Source organism: Limanda limanda, chromosome 5 (genome assembly GCF_963576545.1).
Source record: "Limanda limanda chromosome 5, fLimLim1.1, whole genome shotgun sequence".
NCBI classification, from domain to species: Eukaryota; Metazoa; Chordata; class Actinopteri; order Pleuronectiformes; family Pleuronectidae; genus Limanda; species Limanda limanda.
This window is the reverse complement of record NC_083640.1, coordinates 24422802-24438945: the sequence shown is the minus strand read 5'-3', so window position 1 is coordinate 24438945 and position 16144 is coordinate 24422802. Positions and strand designations below refer to the sequence as shown.

General features: G+C 41.5%; 1 protein-coding gene across 1 annotated transcript in view; it reads left to right on the top strand.

Annotated features, from left to right (window-relative positions):
• taok3a (TAO kinase 3a) overlaps positions 1-16144 on the top strand; it is a 61520-nt gene that overhangs the window by 21512 nt on the left and 23864 nt on the right. The window contains exons 2-9 of the mRNA XM_061070928.1: positions 2459-2583; positions 8921-9169; positions 12062-12133; positions 12363-12464; positions 12700-12745; positions 13512-13608; positions 14458-14571; positions 16038-16129. Of these exons, the coding sequence (XP_060926911.1) occupies positions 9038-9169; positions 12062-12133; positions 12363-12464; positions 12700-12745; positions 13512-13608; positions 14458-14571; positions 16038-16129 (655 nt within the window). The 5' untranslated portion in view covers positions 2459-2583; positions 8921-9037. The remainder of the gene's footprint in view (positions 1-2458; positions 2584-8920; positions 9170-12061; positions 12134-12362; positions 12465-12699; positions 12746-13511; positions 13609-14457; positions 14572-16037; positions 16130-16144) is intronic.

Below are 16144 nucleotides of genomic sequence, written 5' to 3'. Positions count from 1 at the left end.
TCTCAGCTTTATTTAAAGCTGTACACTTCTACAGAGTTAAAGCACCTCCGGCATGACTCGTCCAAAAACCCACCGCCGTCATCGTCGGTCTCTCTGGGAATCGTGTTGAATTTGTTCACACTTGAGTCTCTTTATTGTTGATTGAATTCACAGAAACCACGGCTCAAAGTTATCATAAAAACTGCTTGAGTATTATGTCTGGTTGTATATTTGGGCCATAGACTGTAAAAGATGGATGACTCCTCCCTACTCCCTACCCCTGTCTACAAATGAAGCCAAAATATCAATGCTACCATCTCATGCCAATAACATTGTTTTGAGGCAGAGTCTGAAAGTTATGATCGAGCTGCAGTATCGAGGTCTTGCTCGCAATCAGTTCCACCTGTTAATTGTGACATTTCCCCTCGTTTTTATAGCATCGAATAACTACTCAAACCCAACATAGCAGAAACACTAACATTTAAACATGCATCAGTGTGATAGGATTTACCTCAAGTGACAGAAACCATCGTTAGAAATATTTCTTCACTTTGACATTTTCATTTGGTTGACGTCCTATCCACTAACCTGGAAGAGACAAGTGTTTATGCATTATGCTGTTGGTATACCGAATACAAATGTTTGTTATGATCTTCAAGATTGACTTGAGATTAGTGATTCTATTCTATCGTCAGAGTGTGCATCATTATTGTGAACAAATATGACATTTGAAGGTGTCATCTTGGGTTCGGGAAACTTGTAATCAGTCCTTTTTGTTATTTTCTGATATTTCATGAACTCCATCATTTATCAGTGACTCAATACAAAATTTGGCAGATTATTTGAGGATGAAAATAATCAATTTTCAGCCCTGACAATTGTCTCGTACACGTTCAGCCTCTTGAAGATGGACATGAGTTAAGACACAAGCACAGTGTCTCACTCTGGCACTGTTTTCTCACTCTTCCTCTCCATCTATTTATGTCTTTCTGTTGGTTGGTCACAAATGCCAGGCAGGGTGGAGTGAGCGAGGAGGAGGAGGAGGAGGAGAAGTGCAGCCACAACTTTCCCAGAGGCTCCTTGCAAGCGTCAGTTTGTGTTATAAATCATTCAGGGACACTCAGAAGGGGCACAATACATTTTTATCCCTCTTCTCTCATCCCTCCATCCGCTCCTCTTCTTTTATTATTGAAAGTGGTTCCTCTGAGCAACCAATCTGCCGCTTGACACGATCAAAAAGAGAGAGAGAGGAGTAGGTTAAGGTTGGTAAAGCACAGGGTAGACAAAATGAAAAAGGATAAAATGGGAGAGGTAGGGAAGAAGAAGAAGAAAGAAGAAGTCCTTGTTTGTTTCCACACTGGAATCAAGCCGTCATGTATGTACTGAATAATAGACCTTGTGCACTTCCTGATTGTCGGGCTGCTTATACAACAGTTGGTTTTATTGTGTGCGCCGGCCTTGTAAATCCCAATGTGTACAGTAAGAGGGCAAGGTTGTGTTCAGTGGCGACGCTGTGGATGCTGCACCACCTGCCTGTCACAACGAAACACAGTCCAGTAGCTGGCAGCACTCCGCTGTCAGAACCACTCGCTCTGATCCGCTGTGTATAGTGTGTGGATGTGTGTTTGTGTGTGTGTGGGGGGGGGAGAAAGGAAAAAATTGGGTTTGTGCTTGCTCGTGGGTGTGTATGAGAGCTTGTGTTTGTCCAGAGCGTCGTGTGTAGCGTCCTTGAACTCGTTAATTTGAAAGAGGGAGAAAAAGGAGGTGTTCAGCCTGAAACGGGAGACACTTTCCTTCTTTAAAATGTCAAGACATTTAGTTTGAGATACTGTCGGTGTAATGCATTCTGGGAAATACACAGTGACCCTGAAGATTACAAGTAGATGTAGAAAATCAGACTCTATGGCTGATAGAGTCTGATCGATATATCAGCCTTTCACAGACTTATTGATATCTGCGATTATGTTTCTCATTATGAAAACTTTTATTTTATAGAATAAACAATGCATGAAGATATGTATTATGATAAATACAAAAAGTTCAAGTTCTATATATTCGGTCGCATTTGTCTTTTCTTTTTATTTATAGTTATTTATAATACAGTTTATGGTCAAACTGTAAAATATCAGACTAAATTAGATTTCTTTGTCATATTTGTTTGATAACAGCAACAAAAGTCACAATTAAAAGGGCGATATAAAAAAAAGAGTAGACACCCCTTTTTTCAGTTTATGTAATAAATGTTTGGTGTATAAAATGTCAGAAAATAGTAACCAATTTGTTTCCCTCTGCAACCATTTTGCTTAAAAATTGTTAATCCATTATCAAAACAGCTAGAGATTAATAATCCATTCATCAACTAATTCCTTTTAACATGTTAGCCCTCATTCTCTAATCTATTTAACCTCTTAACTGCAGGAACTAAATATTAATCCAACTTTCTAACCCTGTCTTTGTTTCTTCCTCTCTCTTATCTCAGGTGCAGTATTATTCCAGTCATGAGGGAAGTCGTCAAAAAGTCGTCTCTGGATTTAAACTGAGGAAAGAAGAAAGGAGAAAGAAGGAGGGCCAGCTTGACACACACCCTTTACACATTTCCTACAGGTAGGTTTCACTCTTTACTGTCAGGACCCTACGTCATATGTTTGCATTTGTTTTCTTTTATCATGATGTTGTTAAAAATGTAAACTCTAATATCTTCACTTTGATTATAGCTGCCATCATGCAAATAGGCTGTAGAGGTGATTTATTGACTTGTTTTATCGAGGTCACCCTGCAGGTGGTTGTGTATCGCTCTTTGTGTGTGTGTGTGTGTGTAAATCCCCTTCGTGTAACAGTCAGTCAGACAGCCAGCGGAGGCATCAGTCGATTGTAAACTGGGTCTTGTTTGCCTCCTAATGAGAGCTTGCTGCCCTGACGGCTCACTGATGTACATAACAGCTAACCAGCCCTCTGTCACACCAGATTAAAGCTGAGTCTGGTAGGAGGCAAAGTTTCTCTCTGCCTGTACCAAAACTTTTTCCAAGTTGTTTGTGTGTTTGCGTGGATTCCTGTGGCTGGGTTCTGCTGCAGCGTAATTGTTGATTGATAATTGAAGTTGCTCGTTGGCAGCGTGAACAAAAGAAAACTTTAAACAGGAAATAACTCAGACTAGTTGTATGGTTGACAATAACGACAGTAATCACTCCTAAGACTAATTGATGCTGCTTTAACATATGAAAAGAGATATTTCTTTTTAAAACTCAGAGAGTCCATATATACCAGATGAGGTTGTTGTGAGGGTGCCCTTACTTTCTGATAGCTATATTTCAGTTGAAAATGGTTGGATGATGATAGCCTTAAGTTTTCTTGAAGCTGTAGTGACTGAAGGTTTTGTTTCTGTGGTTTGGAGTCTTGCGTGTCTTGGGCAATAATGTAGAATAAATCCATCTGTCAACAGGTCATCGTGGCATAGAGAGCCAACACTGATCATTAGATTCAGCAGAAACTCAGGCGGGTGTGTCAGAATGTACATCCTGTGCCACGAGTCACACCCTGAGTGGGAGACAGACTTGAGGTGACCGGGTGAGGTAGAGGGGAACATTTCGATTATAAACTGATGCTCGAAAAAAGACGTCTAGACTGGCACATTAAATTCAACCCATGCATGTATCTTTGCTTCTTGGCCTCGATGAGGTCTTTCTAGGGCAGTGGAGATCTAGAGATCCATTGACTCACCATGGAACATGCACTTCACAAGAGGAATCGCCACTCTCATATTTTTCATTGATAAAAAACTCTAGTCATCATCACAATGCAACCCGGCATTGTGCATTTAAATAGGCCTCTATATTATTCATAACAAGGCTGACCCATTTAATGTCGTGCAGGAGGCATGCACACACACACATGCACACACACACACTTGCATGCACACACACTCGCATGCACACACACACATGCACACACACACACTTGCATGCACACACACTCGCATGCACACACACGCATGCACACGTCACACATACGCAGCCCAGTGCTCTCTGGAGACCTCGCAATGTGGTGAGATGTGAGGCTCTATCTGCTCTTTAAGTTTTTATTAGACGCAATTACTGAAGTGCAGGGATCTACTTTTTATTTAATATTTTTCTCCGAGTGAGTTTGTGATCCAGGCTGCTCGGTCATACATGCACATGTGCACCTTTCACACAAAAACACACTCAACTCTAAATCCTTTAGTCCGCTCTGCGTAAGGTTATAATGGTAGTTTAGGGAATGAGATTATTACGTAATTCTTATTCCTTGCTTCTCACATGCACATGCACACACTCAATGTCTCAACGCACAATTTAGCAGATTTGCAAGTTCTTTTTTTTTCCGTTTCTGATTAGACCTGGTGATTTGAATCCCAGTAAGAATTCCCACAGTCTGTCTAAATCCTGCTCTTGCTAAAGCCGGGAGGGGGGCCAGTAAGCCGCTAAACCCACAGGCTATACACGCACACACACACACACATATGGACACTTGTGCGCTCCCACCAGTGTAATACTGCAAATTTATTTTCACACACCCCCTGTGCATGTACAAATAGGACGCAAGCACATACTGCACTTTCCTAGACATGACGAAGAAACACAGAACGTCAGAAACGTACTTCACTTGCACCCTCGTCAGATTATTGATAATAAACCCAGGAGACTGTGTAAAAATGAAAGAAAATAATGATGTTTTCTTTGTTTTTTAAAGAAATTGAGAAGAGTGGGTAGCTGCAAAGAGAAATTGTGTGAAAGATGAAAGGGAAAACACTGAAGGAATGAATGTAGGATAAGACAGAGGAAGAACTGGTCACTTTGTGATTGTCAGTGCAGAAGAAGGGTTTCTGGAAAATTGATTTCAACAAACTCTCTTGAGGAAATAAATAAAGGATAAATAAAATGAAAATATGTAAGTATTATATACTATTAATTTCCATTACTTCCTGTCCAGCATCCCTGTATATTTTTGTGACCTTGCACTAGAAAAGAAAAATAGAAATCCAATCATCCGTGTGTTATTGTTAAAGCCAACTTTTCTTTTTCTCCATAAGTCTTCACAATATTTTTGACGTGAATTTGGACCGCTGTTTTATTTTCAACCCATCACGAAGCGTTTTAAATATTTAACCGTGTATTCAGGTGTTACTAACCCTAAACTTTGTCACAGTCCACCGTCAGACTCTGGCTCTGTCTGATGGGATCTCCCCTATAAATTATTCTGGTGTATAATTAGCAAAAGAGCAGAACGTGTGGTGTCCCATTTAGATGTGACAGTAGCGGCACAGTAGAACCAGATCCAGCAGCCGGATGATGGAATCAGTTCTACAACAACATGTTGGTGCATCAATTAGTCATGGCTACGCCGACATGGGGCCTGGAGGCGGGACCAAGGGTTTGTGTTTGTTTGCGTGTCTGTGCTTGTGTGTTTCTTGTGTATCCATGTCAAACTTTGGTCGTGTGTGTGTCTGTGTGTCTTTGAGTGTGTGTTGCTGTACTTATATCTTTGTGAGGACTATTTTAAGCATAGACCCTATAGAATGAGGACATTTTGGGAAGGTGAGGACGTTTTGAATGGTCCTCACTTTTTCAATGGGATGTTTGAAGGTTAAGACTTGTTTATGAGGTAAGAATTAGGTTTAGGGTTAGGTTAGGGTTATTATGGGTATTATGTAATTGACTGTCCTTACTAAAATTTAGTACAAACGTGTGTGTGTGTGTGTGTGCACATGTTTAGGCTAGATTAGCATAAACCTTATAATCTCCCTTAACATTTACATTATTTTTATGATAAATTATTAATTGTATATGGCAAATGAGTTTATTGTGCACCCCCACAGTGACAAACACACGTGCACACACTCCTACTCAGACACAAGTGTACCACGCATGCCAGGCACACGTACATGTAAGTACTGTGTCCTGCAGCGGTGTGCAGTAGTACTCATGTCGCAGATAATTCTCGCTCTCACACACACACACACAAAGCGCTTAATCTGTCTAAGCCATTTGCCTAATCAGCTCTCTCAGCACAATACCATTCATAGATCCCCAGTAACCACACACACACACACACACACTTACTGTCCAAACACAGAGCCTTTTGCCGGACTAGTAACAGCTTTATCAAGCCCCCAGTGTTACAACCTGTTGTTGCCACATTGCATCACTTCACACATCTTAAGAGAGGAGGAGGAGGAGGAGGAAGAGTGAGAGGGAGGTGTGTATTCTCTCGAGCGATCACATGACTTCAGCGTTCATTTGCTCCATTTTTATCTCTCTTTTACCCTTCCGCCGACTCTCTTCATCCTCTTGGTTTAGATCTGCTTTCAAAGCTCCGTCACATGGGGTAAAGCTGCTTCTTTACTCTTAGTAGTTCAGTTTCCCTTTTTATCCATCTGTCAGTTACTCTCCCTCCCCCTCACTCTCTCCCCCCAATCTTCTTTCTCCCATATTATTTTTTCTCTTATTTGAGTTGGTGAAAGCAGCAAAGTCATGTTGGGGGTTTAGTTGAAGGGTTGTGTCGGGATTTATCTCAGGATTTCTGGAGCACGATTAGACACAGAGCTGATGCAACACACAGACATACAAAGTTCATATTGTGGATAAAGGTACAAAAGTGTAAACAATAATACAAATCTACAGTAAATAGATTTTTATATGCTTTCACCAAGCATCACATGAAGCATCCGGACAAACGTGAATCCTGATAGATTATGGCAGTTTAATTTATGGGGTTTTCACTGAACTGTCAGTGACCGTTTATAGTATATGAATAGATCTACAGGCTGTTTACATGCAGTCATGTTACTGTACTCTGCAGCTCAGCGATAATTCGTCACACCTCTGTCATGCAAGTCTCAGATTATGTTTTCATGCTATAAACGTGTACGCCCGCAAATGTCATCTCCCGCATTATGTAAGCAGGCAAACTGAATCCTCGCAGATCGGTTAGTGACGAGCTGCGGTTGTTCCTGGGATCGTTGTTAGGAGAGAAATCAAATCTCAGTGGCATGAAATCGACTTTTGTCAGGCGACTGCACAACAGGCTGCTACGGCAAAACGCTGAGAGGTTAAACCGCTGTAGACGGCGGCAGGTCGGACGCACGGCTTCAGGAGACATTTCAATATACAGAGGATAACAAGAGCCAGCGTGTGTATCTCCTCGATGAGGTTTTCTCAGCCAACACATACATCATCAAGGAAGATGGCAGCAATCATATCCGGGACCTTTTTGCTTTATTTCTGGACAGTGGGAGGAAGTGGAGACGAGTCTTAAATCTTTATAAAACAGTCTATTATCTCACTTCCTTATCATGAAAAGAAATGAAACAAACTATCCAATTCTACAGTCACAGCTTGAATAATGTTAACAAAATAAAAACCTAAATGATGACTCCTCTCTACACAGTGAACACACGAGTGCTGGCAGAACGGCTCTGAGCAGCTTTCAGCCCTGTTTTTGTGTGATGATGAACCTTGAGGTCACTGTGGGTGTTGTGAGTCTCTAAAGTTTGCTGTATTTGACCGGATTTCACCAAACACAACGCAAGCTGTTAGGATGTCCTCATTTGATGTCGTCCAGCGAACCATTGCAGCCTTAGATTCCCGTCCTGTACCTAGAGTCATTCCCCCGAGGCCTTGAGGCCGCTATCTCTGTACATCTGGTGCCACAGGAGAGGGGGCACAGGACTTTGCCTTTAAGACTGATATTTTTGGAGTGGGTGTGATGGCTCGGATCCCTTTAAGAGCAAGGGGATTAGGATGATGCTGATGCTTAGTGTCTTGGCCTGGATGCTTGTGTGTGTTGCTGCCTTTGCCTGTATGTCAACTCGCTCTGTGTGGGGCTGGCCTTTGGAGCCAGATTTGCCTGCTGCATCTGTCTGATGTGCATAAGAGAGAGAAAGACATGGAAATGAGAATGTGTGTGTGTGACTGTGTGCGTGTGTGTGTGCAGCGAAGCTAACTGGAGCAGGTTGTCCGGGATGCCTACACGCTTCACAGCCTGGCTGCAGCCCTGTGATACAAAACTGTCAGCAGTAAATGTGTGCGTCTGCACGCACAAGGGCTACTGCTCCACTGTGGGCATGCATGTGTAGAAAATGGTGCATCAGTGACTCAGCTTCAGCTGTCACGTGTTCTGCGTGTGCACATGTTTACATGAGCAAGTGTGACTGTGACTCGGAGGGGCAGCAGGACGAATCAGCCAGCGTCATCGTGTGACTGTCTCCGTCCTCGTCTTATCACCTGTCAGCTGTTCATGAGACGCACAAATGCAAACACCCTCAAAAAGCCATGCACACATAAACACCAATGTGGATAGAGTCCGAAGACGCTTTGTGTAACCCTGTCTGGATGTTCCCAGCTGACCAGGCAAAGTTATTTGTGCGTCAGTGTAATACTTCTCCATACGTATTATTAGTTTAACTCACAGACTGTAAATAAAGATGGAAATTAGGACGCCTCTTCAAAAGTGAAGCCAAATAATGTTAATCTCCCCCTGGTAGCAGTATAGGTCATAAACTGTCTCCTCCATGTTAGTAGCTGGGACCTGGACCAAACTGAATAGGCAAAGCACACGTTCTTATCACACTGATGTTCATTCAAAGTGTTTATGTTTCTGACAGCATTCGTATCAGGGATATTTTACCTTCGTGTCAGGATTGTGGGAGGAAGTTATTTTACAATCTACGGTTTAACTTCATAACAATTGATTTAGCACTGATCATATTAATAGTTACTTTCACCAAAGCCTGTTTTTACGTTTCTTTTCTAGGGCCTGATGAAACTGTCTCTCACACAGGAAGTGATGTTTACTGCAGACGATCTGCATATTTAACCTGACTGAAATGTGATAATCTTGTCCAGTGCCGTGCACAACAATAATGTCAGCTCAATGTTCTGATCTTTGTCTCTGTTCTGTTTCCCAGGTCTAGCTGGCCAATGCCGGGCCCATCGTGGACATCTGGCGGCGGTAGCAGCACGAGCAGCAGCAGCAGTGTTTATGTGAGCGTGGTCCCCGGCGCTTAGCCCATGTCCAGCCCATAATGCCGTCGTCCACACGGAAAGGTGTGCCGAAGGACCCCGAGCTGGCAGACCTCTTCTTCAAAGATGACCCCGAGGATGTCTTCTGTGACCTGCACGAGATCGGACATGGCAGCTTCGGCGCCGTCTACTTTGTAAGTGCCGTGGTTCTGGAAAATGTGTTTAACATTCAGGGGATGTCTCCTCTGTAGACTATACAGGAAGCAGGGCACAACATTTTTTGCGTACATTGTGTCTTAGAAACCACATCAATACACCCAGTTGCTTGCAAATTCAGCAAATCTTCCTGCTGCATTTTCACACGGGCTTAGACTGACATTTTCTGCATATTTTCCTCTGGAACACACAGGAATATGTCTGGCTCCAGGAATGGCCAGACTTCAGTGCCCGTTTGTTTGAAAAGTTTTAGCATTTTGCATTTTTGCTTCGTGGGAGTGATCGATAAGAATTTATTTTCTTTTATTTGAATTGATTCACTTTGAGTTTTGTAGGTCAGAAAAGACAGCATGTGAAAGAGAAGCTCGATCATTGAAGGACCTCCACTCACCATAGCGCTCCAATCCCTTTCCCACATGATGATTATTATGCGAGCTGCGAGCTTTGATTTATTTATTAAGTAGATACATATTATTTTATTGATCCACTGATTTGCACACATGTTAGCGCGGCCCATGATATTATCGCTCTTTGAATACAAGGGAGTGGAGACAGATTCCCTCTCAGCACTTTCTCTGTAGCCCTTCCTATTAATCTCATCATCACTAATTACTCATCAAGCCTTTGATTCTAAAGCTGCGTGGAGGAGGGTTGAGAGCGACGCTGCCTCTCTCTGCTCTCTCTTCATTTCTTCTCCTCTCTTTGCCCCCCCCCCCCTCCAGATGCTGGACCGGGGGCGATAACTCTCCTCCCTCCCTCCTCAGACAGATGTTCTCTTGGTATAGAAAAACAGAGAAGCCGTTGATAGTGGGGCAGGATTTGCTCGGCTGCCAGGGCTTTACTATCCCCTTCTATCCCATGTCATTCCCACACACACACACATGCTGACAAACACACATGCTGACACACACACACACACACAGACAAACGCACACACATCCCCAGTACATCCCTAGCCGCCCTGGTGCCCATGTCCGTCTGGCTAACAGGCTCCAGTGTCTGTCTAAATCCTGCCCTGATGCCAGTGCTGTGCTCACTGACATACTTCTGCATTTGCATTACAACTGGCACACTGTTAGCTTAAGCTATTAGCCAGAGGAGCTTTGCTGAAAGTGTTTCAAAGGGCTTTTTGAAAATTCCAGATAAAGACGACAAATTTGCGAAAAAGTTTAAATACCAAAATGGCTGCACTGCCAACAAATAACCCCATACATGGAAAATTACACATTATAATGCCCTTGGTTATAGTGCTGTAGTGTATCAAGAAATGTCTATAGAAATACTGTGTGATATTATTATTGTACTAACCTCACTAAAATCCTAGTTTATTTGCCTTACTTTTAATGGATTCTCAACTGTAGCATCCTCTGAAGAATATGAACTGCAAAATGCAAAAAAGAGCCTTTTAATTTATTATTCTTTAGCAGAAAATCATATTTTTATTCTGTCTGCAGTCTTAATATCAATCAGCAGGCTTGTTGCCCAAAAAAGCAAAACTCAGGTTCTTTAAATCCCTCTATGCTGCTCATTACACTCATTGCTTTGAGCACACTGTAATAATAGATGTCGACATGAGAAGTCAAATTTCTCTTTTATCTGTTTATTTTAGCAGCATGGGGAGTCGGGAGGACGCAGACATTTTAGGAACCAAATCAAAGTGAATTTCTTTAAACCTCCGAGCACCTGAAGAAATGGAGTCAGTACAGAGTCACTGGAAGAACATTCAAACTTACGATATTACGAAACCACTGATCTACTGGGGTGCCTTGTACCTTGAGATAATGTATGTTGTGATCTGGCAATTCTATTCAATGACAGAATGGTGCAGTGACTTCCGCTGTAAATACATGAATATTATCTAGATTATTCTGTACTTGCATGCATATTCAGATAAGTGCAATTGTACGTTCATTCATTGTTAATGAGTGGGAGGACTAAGGAGGAACACCATTATGGAAGTGAACAAGGGGAATTCCCTGTGTTGAGTATGCAGGCCCATCACCCAGAGCTTTGAACACACGGTGCTCTATGGAGAACGAATTCACCCCCTTTCTTCTGCATTGACAATTACAATGAATGCATTTCAATATTTCAGCATTGCATGATTTTTCTTTCTTTTCTCTATTGCCACCCAGCTATACCCTACACCAGAGGGAATGACTATTATGCATGAACTGAAAGGCAATAATACGGATCAAATGAATCTGAAAAAAAAGTCAGATGGGAATAGGGTTGCCTGCTGTTAATCTAATTCCATTTCAATGTCGACATGAAATTCCCATTTATTTGTAAGAGAGATAAGGCAGAGTTTAGTGCTGAGGCTGAGCTGCAGCGTAGTCGTCCCTGAGGTCAAACGCCTGGAAGGTTAACGCCATGGGGTTAAATGCCAAGTACTTCAAAGTTAGTGTTGGTGAAAAGTCATATATTTCCAATTCATAGAATTCTGTTTCTCTCTGTACTATTAATGATAATAAGTAGATACATTTCATCTTCATTTCTCTAGCTCTTTGTGCCGGCGACAGCCAGTGGCCAGATTGAGGCTTTAGTGTCCGGTTGTCCGTCCGACTGTTTCAATCTTTTTGAGCACGATATCTCAAGAACAATAAACAAAATCACTAGCTGCTCAATCAGCCATCAGGATCTTTTGGTACAACAGTGAATTTACTTTAATGCAGTGTGTTACCTCTTTATAATGAGTTATACTTAAGTGTTTGATATTGATTAATTGATATTGATACAGAGCTTTACAGCCAGGCAAGGTCCTGTGGTGCATTGTGGGAGGATTAATGTACAAGTGGCTGCTTTTGTGTACGATTTGGGACTTTTAAGACTTGAACAGAATCTGACCTTTTTCGTTTTCAACCTTTCAGGCTCGTAACTCTTACTCCAACGAGGTGGTGGCCATCAAAAAGATGTCCTATAATGGCAAGCAGACTACCGAAGTAAGAAAAACACACCACACACACACACACACACAATGACAACAAACATCAACAACAAATTAAAATAATTCATTACCCCTAAAAAACGTTGGAAAAAACGTCTGCCATCGAAAAGTTTCGGTAGCAAGACACTAATTTAAATGTAATGTATTTTATTCCTTTGTTTGCGTTTGTGTGATCATACCTGTTGTGTTTATCAACCTGTGCGTCTGCTTTTTGCTTTTCGCAGAAGTGGCAGGACATCATTAAGGAGGTCAAGTTTTTGGGGCAGTTGCGACACCCAAACACCATCGAGTACAAAGGCTGCTACTTGAAAGACAACACTGCCTGGGTGAGTGTATCTGTCTTCTACTTCACCTCTTATTTATCCTCTTCTTATATTTGTATGATTCTTTTCATATTTTTCATATCATTTCTTCTTGTGTCCCACTGGCTGTGTTTTGTTGATAATAACTTGTGATCAGTTTGCAGAACCACCTCATAACTTCTCTCAAACGTGACGTGAAGCTGTTTTATGATTGAGTATGAATGATCGGTTATTGAGCTGTAGCTGTGTTGGGTTTCAGCTGGTGATGGAGTACTGCCTGGGCTCCGCATCAGATTTACTAGAGGGTAAGTGTGTTTATTTATTCCAAATTTAATGTGGGCACACTTTCAAATAAAGCTGCTTTTTATTCTCTTTGTCAGGTCGTTTATCTTTTTCCATAAAGGCGACGCTCAAGGCCAAAAAAACCTCCTAACACTGGATTATTGACGTATAAACTGTTCATACTATTGCAATTTTCCAGATATCCTTGAGTTTATATTGCATGTTGACTCAATTATAACTTTGTTATTTCCCCATAAAGGGGCTTTTAAAGTGATTATCTTATCTTATCTTATTTTAGATAGATAACAAATCAGACAAAACATGTTGACTAGTGAACTTTAGATGCAACTTTAGACAGAGCCGACCTGTTTTCACCTGTTTTCTGTCCTTTCCCATCCTTCTACCATCTATTCAGTAGTTTTTTTAGACAGCTCTATACTCAACTTTATTCCCAACCTAATTGTCCTCACTCTAACTCAGTAACTGAATATAAACACCAGTCCAGATCCTTTTTGACCTGAGATCATGAGGTTTCGCTTCATTCTTCTCCTGAAACTCGTCAAACCTGAGGATCTCTGATTATTTCCTGTGGTTATTTGTGATCATCATTATCAGATATATGACACTTTTGAAAAGACAGACCCAAACACAACAAAGTGTTTAGTACATATACTTCTGTTCATCGAAATGCAGTTTTAAATCTAACGAGAAAGTACAAATTGTGGATTATGGTGCTGATTGTTAATTATTGTGTCATTCAAGTTTCATTTTCACTTATTTCTCCCCTAGTTCACAAGAAACCACTCCAAGAGGTGGAAATTGCTGCCATTACCCACGGTGCCTTGCTTGGACTGGCTTACTTACATTCCCACAATATGATTCACAGGTGAGTCAGTTTGTTTCTCCGACTGAAAAACGTTTCCCCACAGGAACAAGCAGGGATTTAGACAAAAACAAGATAAAACGAGATAAGAGACACATGTCTTCTCTCTTTATTGCAGCGTTTACTAATTAATCTGTTAAACCTTGTGTTTGTAGTTTTATTTTGTTGTTGCTGAACATCCCTGTGAGGAGGTAACAGCCCCTCTGTCGCACTGCTTCTGCACAATATTAGCTTTAATGACAAATTGTTTGATTGTCATCCAACTGTGGTTCAGTATGAATCCTTTCACCTATTCTGAATAGAAACATGGACATGACAGCTCCCCAGAAGTGAAGCCAAAGTGTCTCAGTCATCCCTGGTGGCTGGCTGCAGTATAGGTCATAACCCTGTCTCCTCCATGTTAGTTATTGGGACATCGTCCAAACCAAAAAGCCAAATATATTTTTTCTTAAAGATGGTCTTATCACACTAATGTGTCATTTTTTTATATGGTTTTAATACTTAAATGGTTTAAATTTGTTTTTGATGCTATAAAACTGGGGTGAAACATCATGATTGACAGCTGAGACTCTCTCAGCTGACTCGATTTGGTCGAGCATGTGTACCAATGGGAACTAGCTTCATACTCTGATCACTACTACTACTAAGGATAGTCAGGCTTAAGTAAAGACAATGAGAATAACTGGTGTCATATTTTGTCTTTTTGACATATAGTAAGCGAGTACATCTGTAAAATCTGTAAGATACTTTGGCCTGATATACGTTCTCTTGGTTGTGATGCTATCATCTATCTTGTCTTCATAATGCTCCCTCTCTTCATCCCCCTCTTCATCCCTCTCTCTCCTCTCGCAGAGATGTGAAAGCTGGTAACATCCTGCTGACTGAGCTCGGTCAGGTCAAACTTGCCGACTTTGGCTCTGCCTCCATTGCCTCACCTGCCAACTCCTTTGTGGGAACCCCTTACTGGTTAGTATACACATGGAAAAATGGAAGAAAACACAGGACTTTGTTTTTGCATAGAAATGACAAATTGTGCTGCACAAGTCGGCGTCTGTTGTAGGCTTGTGTTGCTGCAGGGTGAGTTTCACGTTTTCACCATCAGGCCGTCAGTGATTTCTGCATTTTCGATGCCTGAGGCTAAACTCATAAATTATAAGAATTGAAATGGTTCACATTTGTGTTTCACTCTCCAGCCCTTTTCAGATATGCAGTTCTAAATGCTGTTCATGTGTCTGGATGAGCGTCAGAATTGCTTTTACATTGAAGTCAGAACAGACATTTTAGATTCGACCTAGTTAAACTAATAAATCATTAAAATTAATGAGGTTGTGAGAAGGCTGAGCATATCTCACACTCAAGTTGGTCGTCATTGATGCAGCGTGTGAGTAAACGTACAACATTTTTTATATCCTATGATGCCAAATATTAAGCTAGCATTGTGTCTTTTGTAACCCCTACATTAAAACCAACATAACGACCCAGCTCATGAGGTGTACTCAAAATCAGATGTTGGGGGTTGAAGTTAGGTATTTACTGATGGAGGTGAGTGATTTAACTAAAGAAAGGGGAGAAGAGCAGGAGTTACAGATTCACCCAACAACCAAAAGTAAACAAAAACAACTGAAAACAAAACCTAGCTAACTAATCTACTGGATCAGAAACACAGTCAAACAGCATCCCCCTTCCAAGTGTGTATGTGTGAGTGCTGGATTGGTACCTACAAGTTAACCTTTCCCAGTCCAACGGTAGTTTCTCAGAAGTCTTCACAATGTCAAAGTTCACTCAACGAATCAAACACGAATCAATCAACCATAGGTTCTCTAATGAAGCATGCTGGCAAACTGCTCAGATCAGACGTGTTGATCCGCTCTTAATGAAGCTCAGTCTTGATTAAAGAACCTAATTGGACAGGCTGCTGCAATAAGGTCAAAGAGGAAGTAGGCAGATCAGGAACCACACCTCCAGGCGGTGTCCAATCGGGCGTGCTTCAACTACAATAATAACAACTAGTTAAATACAGAATGGAGGAGGCCATGCCTACAGTCGTAACACACAGGCATTTACTTATCTATGGTCCAAAAGTACAGAACTTAAATAACTTCATAAAAAGTCGGCTTTTATATTTTTACTGTCTCTAAAAGACGTATGTTTATGTCTCAGTATAATAAGTTGATTATATACTATTACTACTGATGATTAATGAAATCGTCCCAAACAGCTGGACGAGTGATGGATGGACCTGCAGCAGACAACAGCACAACTGTGTCTCACGCATCATGTTCACAGAAACACACATGTTCCAAAAAAACTGAGCTGCAGTCACAGCATTACTGAGTCTTTAAAAGCTCTGAGAGGCTTAGCAGATTATCACATTTTCATGGATTTCACCTCATGCTTGCTAAACTGTGTGTGTTTGTGTGCACACACCTCAGGATGGCTCCCGAAGTGATCCTAGCCATGGACGAGGGTCAATACGAGGGGAAGGTGGACATCTGGTCCCTGGGTATCACCTGTATTGAGCTGGGTGAGTCTAAATATA